Below are 18214 nucleotides of genomic sequence, written 5' to 3' on the forward strand. Positions count from 1 at the left end.
ACCATCGACGCGCCGAGGAGCATCCTCCGGTGGGTTTCCCGCCACCTAAAGACCACAGAGACGCCGACGACCCGACGCCCTTGCTGGGCAACAGTTCTTCAACATCTCTTTGCGGTCCAGAACTACCGTCACCGAGGTGCCCCGCACGCCTCTTCCTTGCAGGACGCCAATGCTCCATCGTCGACGAGCACCGCTAGAAACGAAGCTGCCACTTCACCGCCGTAGTTCACCCTGTTCTCCGTCAGACGTTCAACGACCCGTGACTTCTGCCTTAAAGGGAGGGCACTCAAGAAGGGCCGTCGATTCCCCGAGGACGAACGCTACAAATCCAGGTACATTGGGGCTGTAGAACTATTGTAGAGAAAAATAAGACACGTAGTACAATATATGGACTGGGCTTGTGATACATCTTTGCTTTATAGGTTGCCCAGGTGGGTGGGATCTCCACACAGAATTGTGCCTAGTTGGTAAAGGCCAGTATTCTGCCAATTGTTCAGCCATCTTGCTTTCCTTCCCCTCTCTACTGCTGGTTTCCTCTTTATTGATCTGTGTGGCATTTTTACAGTATAGTTGATGCACTTTAATGAGATCTCATAATATTTGTGGTACCACTTTAGAACCGTATATATTTACCATAGTTGATTTTCTGAGCACAAGGTGAGTTATTGTGATAGTGTACATAACCTTGAAAATTAATTATATAAAGACTGTGTTTTAACTAATACAGTGTGTGGACATTCCTTTGTGGGGGTTTGGGGACTACACTGTACTTAAGAACCAGCCCGCATCACCTCCTGAGAAGCTAGGCCTTGATTGCTCGACCATAGCTACCGAATAGAGAATCTTGGCTGGGGTCCTCTGTGCCTCTCCTCTACCATAAAGAGAGCAGAAGTACAGACACCCCCCCCTCCAGTCTTTACACTGCCCAGGCAACATGCCACCAGAGTGTGCCCACAACCCCCTGACTGAACGGCCAGAATTCAAGCCAGTTTAGGACCTCTTGTAACTTAAACTGCTTAAGGCATTGGTTAGCTGGACCAACACTCCAGGCGCCTGAAGGTATTTTTATTGCAGTCTGTAACTGCCTGATTAGTAATTTTCATTGTACCGGTGACACAAAAAACCTTCTTAATTTGACTTGGGTGACAACAGTTACTCAAAGAACCTTATTTATGTAACCCCCTCAAAATAAAGGTGAATGGGGGGAAGCATCAGTATTTAATATAAAATGCACTTGTTGAAGGCATTTTCCAAAATACATTTTCATGTGTAAAATCACCATTTTAGGGCCTCAACTCTACCCTGCATAACTACCACAGTTTATTCCAGTACTGTTCCATAGTATGGGTATGTAATGTGTGGTGTTGTATAGCGCCTTTCTGCCACTATTGGTGGCCTTGCTGCATGTCACTCTGTAACAAAAAAAGAGGATGGCGTTCATTAGTGGGGCAGTGTGAGAGGCAAATGCGACACCTATGATGAGTGCAATTTGGAAGTACCTGGTTCTTGTTTGCCAGTCTGCTTTTTATGGGTTTGGCGGACAAACTTGGAGTATGTTGTCCATAGGGAAGAGCCCAGGATCTTGTAGACTACACCGTGTGTGTCTGGCTGGTTAGCCACGGAAGTGGGAGTGTGTGATGGGACCACAGAGGCAATCTTAGTCATGGTTTGTTTTAGTGTTGATGTGCTCAGGGATTTTGTGTGCAGTGTAAGGTGGTAAGATATAGTAAAGGGGAGTCAGATAGTCTATAGGGAAGTGGGGGAGTAGGCCTTACATGGCAAAACAACCTGCAACCCTGCACTCCTATCCCAAGCCATTTGCAGTTGGATCCAATTTCTTTAGCTTACAATGCCACCTGTCAATCCCACATTATCTCTCTATCTCTCTATCTCTCAACTCTATCTCCCTTTCTCTCCCTGCCTCATATATCACAAGCCCTAACCTGCTGAGGGGAGACCTATCTTCTGTTAACCTTTAAGGACCTACTCTCTGCCACCCTCCCATACCAGCTTTGTTAAAAAAGTACATACATGTTTCTATCATTGACCGGGTCATGGCATGAAAGGTCCTAAAAACAGAGTTCCCTGTGTTCGACAATGCAGGGTTTCTGGCTTCCAGTTTTCCATCACTGATTGAGAAAGTGGGCACCCCTTTTCATTGGATTTGCATAGATTGTCAGTCAAAATCTGGGAGAAGTACTACCCATTTGTCAGCAAAATTGGAAACTAACGAGGGAAATTTGGATGAGACCCTCTGCCTCGTGATACTGTCTCCCACACAGTCCAACATGGCTGCTGTAGCACTCAGCACAGCGAATAGACTGACTTCCTTTCATTGATGCTCCATTTAATGAGGATACCAATCAGATTATTATTGGGGATAGAAAGAATTTCCAAAGCTCATATCTCCATATACAGTAGGCGAGCACTGATGCCAGTATATCAAACCTAGATGAAGTACTTTGCACTCTTTAAACCTAACCTTGTTAACAAAGGAAGTGTGTTCCTACTTTTAATTGAGGGTTAACAAGTTCCCATCACCCTCTAGGTGGGTCCTCTTCTGCCTGTGGACATGGCCTCCCAGAGCAGGTCTTAAAGTGCCAGCATTCCCTGCCTTTTCAAGTAGGCCCAAAAGAAAACACGGAAGAACATCTGCACCATGCTGATGTTGAGGCGCTGGTTAATAAAGAGCTGCACTACTCGCCGCTACCTGGATTAAATGGAGCAATGATGCAGCGGGCAGCAGAAACTGTACCAAAGACTGCTTGTATTGCTCCTCGCACAGGAATTTCTATGTCCTGGCACAGCAGTGGTTCAACACTGGGTGAAAGAACAAGAATAGATTGGTTGCACATTCACCCGACTATGGACTCTGGGCTCCAATGTGGAAAGGGGAGAGAGGCAGAAAACCAAATCTATGGGTATACAAGACCTGTGAAAGTCAGTGTACATGTGTAGTTGTAGTAGGTCAGGAGGTGTGGTGGACAGTGGTACTGTTACGGTCACCTGGCTCCCACACAGACTTCGATCTGGACTGGACTGCTGCGTTCTCCACCAATGTGAGGCGTAGGGCTGAGATGACGGACTGGACTAGCCCACCTAGCTTCGTTTGCTTGGCCCGTAGGAATATTCTTCTGCAAATGGAGAAAGGGAATTAATCACCCGTGGAGTTGAGAGTAAATCTCCCCCACCCTGTTGTTCTCCCCACTGATCACCTTGGATGTCCCCTCTTATAGTCTCACCTGATGATTTGAAAAGATGAGCTCTCCATCCTGCATTGAGCGCAGGGGCGCGTAGATAACCAGTTGCTTCACTGGCTCGAAGGAATTGGTGAGTTCCAGGACAATATTGATTCCGATATTCCCGGCAAGACGCCGTAAGTATGTAGTTCGTAAGAGTTCAAATGCCTGACTTTTACTCTTGTCCTATTCTTTGCAGGTTGCAGCTTGACCCCACTGAAGAGTTCCTCGTGGCAACCGGTAATATTCTGGTAAGGATTTGTATTATCCAACACAGTTCGATAAAATAATGTCCATATGTAACCTGTTTCTTTCTCCCTTATTCAGGCGCTGAGAGAAAGTATGAAGTCTCGGGAATAATGCCTCCGGCGGTAAAATCAGGTAAGTCTTTTGTGGTGAGGAGGGTTCCCCTTGTTAGTCCCTTTGTTTCACCTTGCTGTCCTTTTGTTTCCCCTTAGGGGACGGGGTTTGGATAGAATGTAGTGGAAGCTGCGCCGACCTGTGAAGAGGAATAGTACCCCCGGTGGTAAAATCAGCTAAGTCTATGGGGGGTATTCCTCTGTGTATTCCCTTGGCTCACCTTGCTGTTCTTGTCTTCTCCTTAGGTGCCGGAGTGCGGCGGGAACATGCAGGAGGATGCGGTAAAATGTGAAGATGCTGCGAAGGCCGGTGAGTTAAGCGCAGCGCTGCAGCACGCGAGGAGATGCGCATAAAATAACTTCTTTCTTCCAGCTCAAAGGCGCGATGGATCGGCAATTCAGGTAAGGATCAAAGGTATTGCTCTTGTTCTAACCTTTTCTCCTTCTTTCTCCCTTTTTCTAGGAGCTCCAAACTCGAGGCGGGTGTGGCAGAAGACTGGATGCAGACTTGCAGGCACAGTGAGTGTTACGCTGCTGGATGCAGAATAACGCGAAGCGTGTGCTGCTCTTCGAGCGTGGTTTAAATAGCCTCCAAAGTAGTTCCAGGTAAGTATTCCTCCCCAGCCCCACCCGAGTAAAAAATAGTCCCAAGGTAAAATAGTCCCTTCCAAGCCTCTTTTGGCTTGGAGCTCTTGCAGCATGGTCTGCATCAGGTATGTTTGCAGCATGGTCTGCATCAGGTAAGTTTTAATCTATGAGCCTGGCGCCTATGGCTCTCCATATGAGCCTGGCGCCATAGGTGCCAGGACTGCACCCAAATAGCCCCTAGCAGGGGTTGTTGGGCTTACTTGGGGTAACTTGATGCCTGCTTCCGGGGTTGCTGGACTTGGTCTGGGTCCCCGGGGGTAGGCATCATGACAGGTACCCAGGCAAGGCAAAAGAACACAGCCTCATGGTAGCACTTCCCAAGTCTTTCTTTATAACTTTAAGTCCGCATTTAGATCTTTGTCAGGAAGACTTCACAGCACCACTACTTCCACTAGGCTAATTCTCATACCCAGTTAATTTCTGTAAAGATTCACCATGCAAGTATACTCGCCTGCCCCATAGTTCTCCACATTCAACTGGGCTTCTGAAGTTTAAATCTACTAATAACAGCTTCAACCGCTTGCAACTTTTTATTTTTTAGTAGCTTTCCAGAAAGGACAATATTCACATCAGTGTTCCTCAACACTTTCAGCTAGGCAAGGCACTCTTCCTCTGAACAACCACTTTGTCAAAAGGGCAGCCTCCTTGCCACTCTTGTCTTTCTGCCACAGCAACAAAATTGTCCCTTACGGATATAATTCTAGCTTTTCTCGTTATGGCTTTAGTAATGTTAGTGATACCAATTTTGAGGCAGCATTTACATTCAGCAGGTTTCACCTTTCCACAACTTTGCATTTGCCTCTTTACTTTCTGCCCACCAAAGCAGCTTGATGGTATGTCTGTGATTAGTCTCTTTTGGCTGAAGATAAAAGTTGTTACTCTTGGCTTGGACAATGCTTGTACTGTGAAACTGCATTTTTCAATGATAGTTATCATGAGATTAATCCATCTATTAATCATTCATTTATACATGCATCCATTTTGAATTCATCTAGAATAGGCTATGTTTGAGCACTGTAGTTTTGGTCTAAGTCATTATGGTTTAATATATGCTGAGAGCCATGTGATTATGTATACTTGTCATTTATAGCACAATATAGTGTGCTTTTAGGAGCTAGAGATCTGCTTTTTGTCTGTCCATCTATGAATTTGGCTTCTTGCTGTGCGTGGAGAGGGAATTGTTTTCACAGTGTGAAATGTTATGATAACAACTGCCCTTTGGCAGACAAGACAGTCAGCTAATCCTTGGCACAGAGAAGCAACCTTGTGCTGAGTGAGGAAAATGCTATGTTTTGGGTTTTGCAAACAAGACTGTTGTCTCAATGCGAGAAAAGACATGATATGCTTGAATGTAGAAAATGTCACCATGAACTAGTCAAATACCATTATGCGGACTGAAATTATTATTATTATGCATGCATGAAGTATAGAAATGTACGCAGTTTGAAAAGGAATGTTTTCTACACACACAATTGCACAATGAATGCGTCATTGTAATCTATAACTGGGGGGTTTCAGTTGAGTAGATTCAGACGTCAGTAGATGGAGAAGGAAAGGGGAGTATGAGTGTGTAGGGGAGCTGCTATGAGAGAGGGCTAGCAAGAGGGAAGGAAGCTGTCTCATGAGAAGGAGACAGACTCAGAGCACAGTCCTGGAGAACTGGCTGAGAGGTAGAGAGCATGGTTATGAGAAGCCGGGAGGGTTGAGGAGTGCTTGCTTATGTAGTATTTAGCAATGTTATGCCAAGCAATGCAAGGCATGAATAAAGATGCCTTTTGTGCTTTGAAATGAACCGGTTTCCTGTGTCTTTGTGATTCTGCCATTCTGATTTTGTTTACATACCATCATAGTGCAACATTTCTAGTTTCACAGTACACTCCTGGCTAAAACGATGATTGCACCATGCTTAGCTGTGATAACATTTACTTTGTTCACTCTTGGGCTGGGCTGGTTCTTTTCAAACTCCCAATTCAATGTTCTTTCACTTAACTTCAGTGTAACATTGACTTCAACAAGTTTATAAAGGACTCGTCTGTTAACCTTTACTTCAGAGTTAATTTTTAGGCACACGCAACCAGTCTTTCATCTGTTCCAGAGAGTTTCATATTCAATTGACATGATTTAGAGTTTTACTCTTGCGCGAATTTCATTCGCATGCGAGTGCTGCTTCTGGAAACTTCCCATTGTCTGAAAATCAATGGTCAGTTTCTTACCACTTTCACTTGTACGCAAATAATTCTGCTTGGCTACAGCTGCCTGCCTTTGTTCATGCAAAGGCTCAGAATGCTCAGTAGCACTCACCGGCTCTGTCTTACTCCCTGTGTGTGCTGCAGGGCTTGGACTAATTCTGATTTCTTTTGGACGTACACGACTCTTCGGTAACAGTGCCTTCGGTCCTGCCACACCACTAAGGAGCCTCTCTCGCTCCTGGGACTCTTGGTTGTACAACCTCTTTCAGCCACGGTCTCTGCCACGTTTCCTGCTGCACAGTCTCTGCAATTAGGTTCACATAGGGAAAAGCGATCTTCCTTCACTCCTTCCTCTGCGCAAGCTCTGCACTTCAGATTTAGGCGGAACAGGACCCTCTCAGGACAGTCAGTTGGTATCTGCTTGGTTACAGTCCTGGTGTCTCTCAATTCTATCCACATCTGCCTGGATTGCCAAAAATGTGCTTCTGCTCTGCTGCTGCTACGGCTGCGACTCTTCCAGCTCTATCTACTACTACATCTAATGACCTGTACCTGAGAGGGCTTTTTAAGCTTCTATGCTCCCTTCAGGTGTGGGTCATTGGGCTTAACAGGCTGCTTACTACTACAGCATTCCTCTTCAGCCCTCTTCCTCGTCCCAGTACTTAAGGGATTATGGGACCTGTAGTCTCAACTAACAATTGGGTTTTCTTATCTCTTCTATTTGTCAGTAAACCATTAGAAGTGTCGGATTATGGGGAAAATTAGCCAAGGGGGTTTCTCAGTTTTCCTGACCTGTCCCCCTCCCCGCAACCCACTCATGTGATCCTCCTGCAGAACACCACCCCTAGGGTCGGGATCAGGAAGCATCTGTCTTCTGCTGGCCACATGAGAAGGGTCCCAGGCCAGGTTTGTGGAGGGGATTAATTGCTGATTCATCACAGAGGGTAAAGGGCAAAGAGAATGTGTGTGAGAGTAGAAGGAGAAAAGAGATTGAGAGACTGACCAGAATGGTGACGATTATAGAGTGGAGAGAGGACAGTGGAAGGGAATAGTAAGTGGAGGAGGAAGGCCATAGAAGTAGATGGGGGAAGAGTGTGAAAAAAATCAGAACAGAGGAGAATGGGAGGAGGGAAAGAGAGCAGAGGACATAGAAGGGGTATGAGGTGAGAAGAGAATGTAGCAGAGTGGAGGAGGGAGACCGGAGGAGGTGTGGAAGTGGGAAGGTAGCAAGACTAAGGAGAGAAGAGAGGAGTAGAGGAAATGGGGAGACATAAATCAGTGAGTGTGTGCCTAAGAAAATACAGCACTGTTCACTTGTAAAGACAACTATTTGGGGTACATTAGACTAAGGCAACACTTGGGCTGTTCCTGAGGGAGTAAGATAGATAACACTTTAGGCATTAGGGGTTATCGATATGTACTGTTTGGTTCCCGGAAAGTCTGGGCTGGTGTGGAGGGAGCCCCGGGCAGGCCGAGGGACCAGCTCGAAGAACCTTTTAGTCACATCATCCAGCAATCAAAACCATCTCCAAACAGCATTTCAAAGAAATTGTTAATAAAACCCCTGAAACCATTCTTTGGACGTGAGTTTAGACCATCTGTGACTTAGATATAGAGCTTTGCAATATATTTTAAATTTGAGTTTTCAAATTGAACAATTGTTGAATATGGAATATGGGGCAGCTGGTCTGGATTTCTTAAGGGCCATTGTTTGTGCATATTCCCTCAAGTTTATCTGGGGGGTATCTTTCATTTGTTCGCTTTTTCCCCCGGTCTTGTTGTACAGAGACACGCTTAAATTGTATTGTGTTGTAAGAGAAGCATGCAAATAAAGTGGAGTGATTTCGATTTTTTAACAAGTGCTATTATAGCATGTTTGATTGGAGTTGAAAGATATGTAAACGTTACAGCATTGTTAAAATGTGGTATTCTTTTGTTTTGTGTGCAATTAATTGCAGATTGTTTCCTCTTATGGCACCACAGTTAAGCGAATAAGACACATTTTATAAGTGCTACATTTTTAAGGTTGGCTTGATCATGTGCTATGTTAAAATCTGTTTGAAATAGTTGAATTCCCAGTGGTGTTTTTTGTTAACATTTTCTTTGGTGGTATTTTTAAACGTTGGCATTGCTTCAGGGAATATATTACTTTTGAATTTGAAATTATGTTGTGGCTAAAGTAGAACTGTAATGTTTCAAATCTAAAATTGTTTTTCCACATTGGCTGCCACATTCTCATTTGTCTTGTAGGGACGGTATGGTATCACAATTATGACACTGACACAATGGATACAATTTGTAAAACCTTTATTGAAAATGTTGGGGTCGGAGAAACTCCTATTCTGCCCTATAACTAAGATGGGACTAGTCTCGGCCATCAAACGATAAACAAAACAGTCCTAGTGGAGTCTGTCAAATCAAAATGGCCTATGCTTACAAAAACCTAATGCCTGCCCTATCTTCTGTACAAAATGTGTAAAAAGGAGAAACATCACTGAGTAAGGCTGTCCTTTTAGGCAGGATAACACACTCTGGTTCGGTTTCTAACACGCTAAGCAGTTCCAAACTGTGGATCGAGGCCCGCCTGGCCTTCCACGTTAAAGTCTCGTTCTTGACTCAAAATTGTATTCCAACTGAAAGTTCACAAAGGTCCCCCCTCTGCCGGGCACAAACCTTACAGCACACAGTTCACATAGGTTCCCCTCTGTCAGGCTGTGTGTGACCTTTGTGGTCCATGAAATTCTGGAAGCATGCCAATGATTGTTTTAGCGTATTCCAATTATTTAAGTGTTTCAGAGACTTTATTGCATCCATGGGAAATCTGTACAATTAGTAACAAAGTAATACTTGGTTTGTGGAGGGCAGTAAATGAGGACACCATCTACCAATGTGGCCAACCTACAGTTCTCTGTTCAGCAAATGCATACCCCTGAGAGTAGCAGAAATTGGTCAGAAATTAGGTATCCCCACTGCCCTCAGTAGCACAACTTCGGCGTCTTATCTACCCTGAGAAACATCACTATGTCCTGCAACAGCCACAGAGCATCCAAAAGGCACAGACGGGTTCCCAGCCTGATTTTTCCCACTTAAATTATGCCAGTCTACACTCTGAAGGATTCAAATATCCCCCCATTTCTGGTTTGTCATGTCGTCGAAATTCCTCTTGGTATTGGAGCACATCAAACTCTGTGGTATCGAGTCATGGTGTAGCCTCGCCGGCCTCCCATGCACAGCTCTCTTCCAGTGGCCTCAACGACATCGTGGATCCTAACGTAAGCCACTTGTAATAGTGTGGCATTCTTTGCTCAGGCTTCAGCCTTCGTGCATTTTCACACTTGTCTAACGTATGCTTGTGCTCTTTCAACAGGAGCCCCTCCTCTTCCCCTGAATACCAGGCTAGATGAGCATAGTAAGAGTTGTGTGAACCGTTTGTATGTACATAATTGTGGCCATAAACCTACATCATTCAGACTTATACATTTATTAGCATGTGTGCCGGTGCAGAAGTAAGGCTCGGACATAATGGTGGTATGTTTTTGGGCAGAAACATTTATTATGTGAAAAGGGGTTGGAACAATGCCCCTGTCCCTAAAGCTAAGAGGGGTTTCCCTGCCTCTAAGAAAATAAATGAAGCTGTCAGAATGTCCCAATTATGAAGTCCATCCCTTTTGTGTCTCAAAAAGCCTACTTCTGTCCCTAACACTAATAACGTTATCTAACTGTCCAAGGATCAATAAACAGAAAGGTTCCAAGACTCTTGGGTAAAAATGGATGACAAATAAAGAAATGTTCTCAAACTGCAGGATTCCAAAGTCAGGGTTGTAATTTTTTCCCCTTAGAGTTGCTTTTTGCAGTCCTTCTTTGTAAATATAATCCAACAGAAATTTCCCAGTCTCTTGGGTGGAAAAAATGGCAGAAATAAACAAATGTTAAAAACTATACATTTCCAAGGTTAGGGTTACGAACCTTTCCCCTAGATTCCTTGTTCAATATGCTCCTCTCCATTTTGGGGGACCTCTGGCCTATAGTTGCTTAAACGAATGTCAATAGATAATTCACCACAATGTCTTCTATATGCTTTCTAATGCATCCTAGCAACTTGGCAGACACTTTTTTGGCAAGTGCAGGACTTGTGTACTGTCTTTTCTCCTGGGTGTGTGGGTCCCTGGCCCACATTATAACTGCTTGGTTCACTCTCCTGCCTAGCAGTTAGGCTTTAATGGAACTTCTTGTTTGGGTATTGGTCCCAGCCTCGTAACATTACACTTGCCTCAGTAAACTCTCCTGCCAAGTCTTCGCCATCTTAAGGATACTGTGAGTCCTAGACTCATAACATTCACTGTTGCTTGGTCTATTCCTCTGCCAAACAGCTCTAACATGGACCGTCTCTTTTTGGATGCAGGTCCCAGACTCGCAATATTTGGTTTGGCTTTGTTTCAGTTAACTCACATGGATGTGTGTCCCGGACTTGCACCTGGTTTCCTGGGTTCCAGACCCTCTTATTCTGTCCTCCGCCCTCTCGCTCCTCCTGGACCTCCTGCGCGAGCTACATTGGTCACTGGCGTACCTGGCTTCCGTCTGGAAGGTAGTGGCATTTCCGTAGCAGCTGCAGCTTCCCTGAAGGCTCCGGTCACATTCAGGGCTTCCTCGTGTTCGGCACCGTCCTCTTTCGCATCTGATTCTTTCCGGGGGCACATCCTTTCTGCTGGGTGATTCGCCGGTGCTCAGGGAGCCCAGAGGTATTGGACGGTCAGAACGTGAGCGGTGCTGGGACCTTGCTCGCGTTTCTCTGCTTCCCTCCAGCTCGCTCTCGATGTTCTTACTGTTGCTTACTTTGCCAGTTTCCTCCTCAGAGGATAGATCTCCTCCATCAAGTCAGCCGTTCCTGGTTTAAACTCCTATGTTGGGAAAGGGAGTCTCTTTGGACCAATCACATTATCTCAACAGCTAAAGCACTCCTTCTGCTTCCTGATAGTGATCTGTATAATGTAAGGTTTGGAGCCTGTCAAGTATAGATTGACCAGGTTGACAATAATAGATGTGCTCCATATCACAAGGAGGGGAGGGTAGGAGGTAATATTGGGTAGGGTTTTTAGGGTACTGATGTGGGGGCAGCCTCATTCTCGAAAGATGGTCATCCCTAATCCCATAAAAGGGTCCTTCACCCATGTGATATTCCTTGGTGCACCACCCCCAGAGGGATTATTGTACTGTGGACGCACTTCCCTGGCCTCATGGGGAAGGTCTCCCTTTAAGGGAGAAGCGACAACATCCTCCGATTCGTCACAAATGGTACACCATATCACAGCTTCCTTTGCAATACAGTAGTAGAGGTGTGGGCTGTATTAATGGTGTTAACATGGAAATCAATTGGCACACGCCTAGCATGGATTGGATAAAACAGTACCTTGAACTCTTTTGCTCTGGCTATAAGTCTGTAATTTTAAAAGTAGCAGCCGTCCAAGCTTATTATGTTGACTATCCAAAGCAACCTTTGCCTTCAAGATATAGCTATGATAAGACTTCTATTTATGCAGTATTGTTTGTTGTACGATTTCCGTCAAGATGAATGTCACGTGTTTAAACATTTTGTATTGAAAACAAAAGGCAAATTAAAAAGGCAAACGAGCACGCTTTTAAATAGCTTCTCAGTTGTTTGGTCTCCAGCTTTTGTAGGCTTTTTTATTAAATGATTTTAACATTGAACTCTATCACGTTACACTTCAGTGTGCTTTTCTAACTACAGATTCTACAGGTCAACAGCAAGATCTCTCATCAGTCCACCCAAGAAACCAATTCTTTATGGGGATGAAAGTGTTGTGTCATAAGGAATACAATACTCTCAACGGAACGCCAAAAGGTTGTGTGAAATCCCTTCATAAAGCCATGACTTTACAGAAAAACCCTGCCTTTGGCCTTGTTCCTCATGTTTTGTCACAGAACTCCTCAGTGACTTGCACTATTTCTGTAACATATAGCAGAGGGTTACTGTATAGTCATTTCTTAACAACAGAACAATGAGGGTCTTCGCACCCTCGGCTTCCGCACAACCAGCACCAGTCACTTTCGGAGTCCCCCAAGGATCATGTCTCCCCCATATGCTTTATAATGTTTTCACAAAAACCTCTGTTGGATGATCGTGACTATTTGGGTGTCACCTACGCTAATTATGCAGATGACACCCAAATACTCATCCCTCTTACGAGTGACTATGCTACTGACTCTAAAGCTCTGAACAACATTTATAGTACATCCAAGCATGAATGGCCAAGCATGGTCTTTGTCTAAATGATGACAAGACGGAGCATCTCATCCTGGGTTCACCATCCAAGCAGCAACATCAATGTCTCAAAGGTTGTAAAAACCTTAGGTATCTACATTGACTCTACTCTACTCGCTAGACAAACTAATGCTATGGCTCCCTCAAGCCCTCAAGAGCCTACATACACCTGCAAGTGAACTCACCACTGCCAACCTCATAACCCTAGTCAGAGCACTAGTCTTATTGAAGCTCGATTACTGCAATTTGCTTTACCTAGGAACTAACCAACAAAACCTGAAAAAGATTAAGGTAATTCAAAACAATGCCATCAGATCGGCACTAAACATTGCCAAGTCAGGACACATCTCCTCATCAAGAGGAAATCTGAACTGGCGATCGGTCACACAAAAGATTGCCCTCAAAACCATATCCTTGACACACAAGTGTCTCACTAATAAAGCAACCTGTTACCTTACTAAAAACATATCTCGGAATATCTCAGAGCGCCCTACCAGAGCGGCACAGTCACACTGTCTTAAGATCCCATGATTCAATCTATAGAAGGCAGGAAGTAGCAGTTTTCCGGTATTAGCAGCTAAGTTATGGAACTCATTACCGCTAACGCTTAGGTCAAAACCATCCTTTCCCACACTCAGAAAAAACACCAAAACCTGGCTCTCCACGCAACAACCTGTCGCCCTGATGACCGTCTTCTCATACATGCTGTACTGAACTAAAAATGGATTCTTGCACATTGCATCCTATGTAACCTCATGCAACTGCACTCATATCACCTTTGCATATTAATGGATGTATTTTTGTAACTTCTGCTGTCTTATTCTATCTCATGTAACTATACTGTAACCTCATTCACTTCATTTTCACCCCTTGTAACTCAATGTATTTACCACTCTAACGCTCACTGCATGTAACCACGTGTTATTTATTGTACTTGTAAATTATTCTCATGCAAGTAATGCGTCCAGATGCCTCAGGGCTTGGTGTGCTCTATAAATAAAAAAAAATACAAATACAAATGTTGAATTACATATGGGATCATGTTCATTGTCCTCTTTTGCTTAGAGTAAACATGTTTTTATTTTCTAAAATGTAGACGCTGTCATTTTCATAGACCAATGCACCTTAATGTTTTGTTAATTGCAGGTATGGAGGCATTTCTCACTTCAGTAGGCGGACTGTGCGTTACCTCAGTAAGAATGTGAAGTCGAGATCAAAATTACTAGACAAGCTCAGACAAGTTAGTACCAAAAGCAAGCACATCTTCTTCACAGAGGAATCTGAAGTGGCTCCACCTGCAAAGAGTAAAGTGTTAAACAAGGTACTCTTGAAGTTGACTTTATTTTGCTATGTCTTTGTTCTTTTGGCAACTCTGAGGTAAAACTGTCCATGCTATAGCTTGTAGGGAAGGCATGGTTTCACAAGTAGGACACCGACACAATGGATACAGTTTGTAAAACCTTTATTGGAAAATGTTGGTTAGAGAACCTCCTATGTTGCCCTATAACTAACATGGGAGTAGTCTCAACCATGAAACGATAAACAAAACAGTCATAGTGGAGTCAGTCAAATCAAAATGGCCTATGCTAACAAAACCTAATACCTGTCCTATCTCTTGTACAAAAAGGGGAAATGTATGCAAAGGAAAAATCAGTGTCCAGAAAAATACCTCCTTCACTCTAAGCAGTTTCAAGCTGTGGATTGAGGCCCGCCTGGGCTTCCCCGTTAAAGTCTCTTTCTTTACTTTCAAAATTGTATTCCAACGTAAAGTTTGCAAAGATTCCCCTCTGTCGGGCTGAGTCCTCTCACGTAGTAGTTCAACACAAACTTACCGGGGGGCTCTCTTCCCCAAGCTTATTGTCTCCCTCAATCGCACTCAGACCCCTTTCGGATGTCGAAGACTTTTGTATGTCTGTGACTCTCTTTACAGACCACTGCAGGACCACTTTGACTCAAAAGTTCGGGTTTACTCTTGCTTAACTCACTTTTGCTGTTTGTTTGCTTTATAGCTTTAATGTACCTTTCACAGAGACTTTTGAATGCAAAACTTCCCTTTGCCGGACCACTCTGTTACTTAGTATCACTGATCTCACAGCTGCCTTTTACTTCAAAGTTCATTCACAGGTCTGCCTTTCTTCGCGTCTCATCCACACACGTGCAGCCTTTACTTGTGAAATAATTTTGCTACTTCATTCGCTTAACACACACTGGTCTCTCAGGTCGCTTGCCAACTCACCGGCTGTTTGCGCTTCTTTCTTGTTTTGCTATTTCCAATTCACGAGTCAAGGTTAGTACCACAGGCTTGGCCTCGCCTTCCCAACTCTGCCGTTCAACTGGGAGGGTCGCTGGCGTCCTTGAAACACAGTGCAATCTTCACTTGTGATATGTGGCCTTTTCCACGTGTCTTTCACTGTCTGTCGGAGGCAACAACCTCAAGTAGGGAACCCTTGGGGATTTCAGCTATCTGCTCTTGTCCCATGGTCTGTTGCTCCACTCGAGTGGGTGTGCCTTCGTCCCGGTCGTTTTGCTCGTACTAGTGTTCCACCCTGCTCAGTGTGTGATTTTAGGTGTTCCTTTTATTCGTGTGAGGAGAGCTAACTGGTATCCGGTGTATGCACTTAGTGTAAAGGGCCTGACTTTGCCTGACCTGATTAACAGGACATGTTCAGTAAGATGAAAGAGAGTTAGTCTGATTACTCTCATTCACCCTCTTACCAGTCTTTGTGTAAAAAGGGGGTGGGGGTTGGGTACAAAATTGGATGGGGTAGATGAACAAAACGGGGGAATACCACGTCTCACCATCGGCTGTCTCACCCCCATTCCTCAAAGACCCGTCACCCAGGTGATCTCCGGCACTGGTCCACACCCTTTGATTTCTCACAAGCTGCAGTTGTATTTGTTTTTACTTGATGGATGAAAATGCGTGTGCCAACACAGACTGAAAGAATGAAGTTATCAGAGGACATTTTTATTCTCGTCTACATCTTTCGTATTAAACCGCTTTGAGGTATTAATTTGCTTTATTGGGGATTTGTAAGTAAATGTGCACATTTGCGGTACATGAACTGTTTCAAGGTGCAAAAGAGGACTGAAGAAGGACAAAGTAGAAAAAAGGATACATGTAGGTGAGCGGCTACAGAAATCCATACAAAATTGTTTGGAGTTTCAACATTTCCAAATTCCCGAGTGCTTGTCATCAGAAGTGGGAAAATGTGCCTGCATCCTCAGAACGAAGCTACTTCAAGTGGGCTCAGAGGAACCCAGAGCTCAGCACACCACCACCCATGGCACTCATTCCATCTGCCTGCAGTGTTTAGGGGACATAGAGGACCCAACCAGGGTTGATCTATTGGCTGATCACGTGACATCTGACCACAAAATAGCCATTTTTGAAGGATGTGTCCATCCTCATAAGGGGCTTCAAGTGGGCTGACAGGGATACAGCACTCAGCAAACTACCAGCAGAGGCACTTATTTCAGATCCTTAAGACTGTCTGCAGATGTCAGGGGGCCTATACTAACCAACCAGGGTCAATCTACTGGAGGGTTCGAAATTGCTTTTAGCCTAGCAGAGCCTGATTATCTTGATACCAACAGCTACCAGGAGTAATTTGTTGACTCACCAGGCCAGCTTGCACCATAGATGCCTTTGTGATATTAGCTCTGTATGTTTTGTAATGCTTAAAAGGAGTATAAATGACATGTCTAAGGGATATTTTAAAGTATAATGGATCATGTACAATGAACAGAAATGTACAGTTTGCATCACATGCACAGCTAAGGTTTTTGGTGTGCTAGTACCTGGTTCCCAAGATGTAGCTCCTGCGAAATGTTTGATACCTGATACCCAGAAGTTACTTTTACTCCTGCTCACCAAATCTTAATTTCGATCCCTTACTGGCTGGTCGTGTGACCCCTGACTCATAACTGCCATCTTTGAAGGGTCTTTCCATCCTCAGTAGAGGCTTCAAGTGGGATGGGAGGAACACCAAGCTCAGCACACCAGCACCAGAGGCACTCATTCCAACTCCCCAAGGCTGCCTGCAGAGGTCAGGAGACCTATGTTGTTGTTATGCTTTACTGTATGGAAGCAATTTTGGTATGTATGAAATCGGAGGGATGATGGAATGATAGAATGTGCATGTGTGAGTGTCAGAAGGCTATGGCTGCTCATGCCTAAATGATATTTTGGATGTGAAGCTGCTGCTTACATGGTGGTTGAGTGTGATGTGAGGTACAATTGATGAGAGGATCACGCCAAGGCCATAGTGTTGTGGCACTTATGAAGAGAGGGACCTGTAAATGTTCTCGATCTGTTGCGTGGGTTTCCATAGAGATTTGGATAAAAGTCTTGAGCAGCAAGCTGCACTGGGCCCTGCGAATGGAGAACGTAATGCATGTTTCTTTTGTTATAGAGGGGGCGTAGAAGTTACAGTAAATGACCCATGTGCACGTCACATTGGCAATGCAGCATGCATGCTTAATCACAGAGAATTTAACAAGTAAGACTCCGGCAACAGAGGAGAAAAGTCAGAATTAGTGATTAGTTTTCAGAATGTAATGGTGTGTAATGGTGTGGCATATTGGAGAGTAACTGGTGCCACATGTTGACATGAAAAAATGGAAGATGAGACTGGATATGGGGATTGTGACCATTTGGGTTGAAATGTTGATATATTGCTGTTGGTGCCTAATGTATATGACGAGGTCAAAGTTACATTTTGAGATTTGCCGATGAAGCTGATTTCATTAATGAGGACTATTGTGAAGACCTTACAAACCATAGGTAGAATTTAAAGATTTAGCTTTGTGCTTGTAACATGAACTTTTAGGACATTTAGAAAACTATTGTTTTACCATTATTACTTCAAAGGAAGTTGGTGGATGAGCGTTAGGTTAGTGTATGGATTTCATGTCACAGCGGTCTTGGAGAATTGTGTACAAGTATGCACACACGAGTGTAGTTCTGGATGTTAGCCGAGTGAAACATGATTATCTTTAAATTAGGGTGTTGTGTGTCTATGCACCTACTGTATTATGAATGTGTAGTGTGGCGAGTCACTAGGGGTCGTCACTTCTCCCCAGGAGTGGAGTCCTTTCCCATGAGGCTAGGGAGGTGCAGCTGCTAACCAATATTCCCCTATGGGTGGTACAGTGCAGGAGGACCTAATTGGGAGGAACTCCCTTCCCGGGGACCACCTGGGTTAGGGCCCAGTGAACACCATTGCACCAACACATATACTCTAGCTCCTCATTCCTCTGGTGACCTCTTCTTAGACAGTAGACCAATGCACTATTATAATTCAGAAGACCTCAGTTGACCACAAGTACTGTGACGAAGAAGAACATGGGAACCATGAAGATCACTAATTATAGAAGTACTGGTACGAGGTGGCCCCGAAGAGACATGAGGGCATCAGTCCGAGAGAGGGAAAAAGGACTTAAACAATGGGTCGAATTAGACCTTTCTACATTGTATAAAAACTGACAATGGACTAA

General features: G+C 44.3%; 1 protein-coding gene across 1 annotated transcript in view; it reads left to right on the top strand.

Moving 5' to 3' along the window:
* Positions 1–18214, top strand: part of TGS1 (trimethylguanosine synthase 1) — a 1067587-nt gene that overhangs the window by 427301 nt on the left and 622072 nt on the right. Inside the window, exon 7 of the mRNA XM_069621061.1 lies at positions 13862–14036. Within this exon, the coding sequence (XP_069477162.1) occupies positions 13862–14036 (175 nt within the window). The remainder of the gene's footprint in view (positions 1–13861; positions 14037–18214) is intronic.

Source organism: Ambystoma mexicanum, chromosome 5q, assembly GCF_040938575.1.
Source record: "Ambystoma mexicanum isolate Mex_15411 chromosome 5q, UKY_AmexF1_1, whole genome shotgun sequence".
Classification (NCBI taxonomy): domain Eukaryota; kingdom Metazoa; phylum Chordata; class Amphibia; order Caudata; family Ambystomatidae; genus Ambystoma; species Ambystoma mexicanum.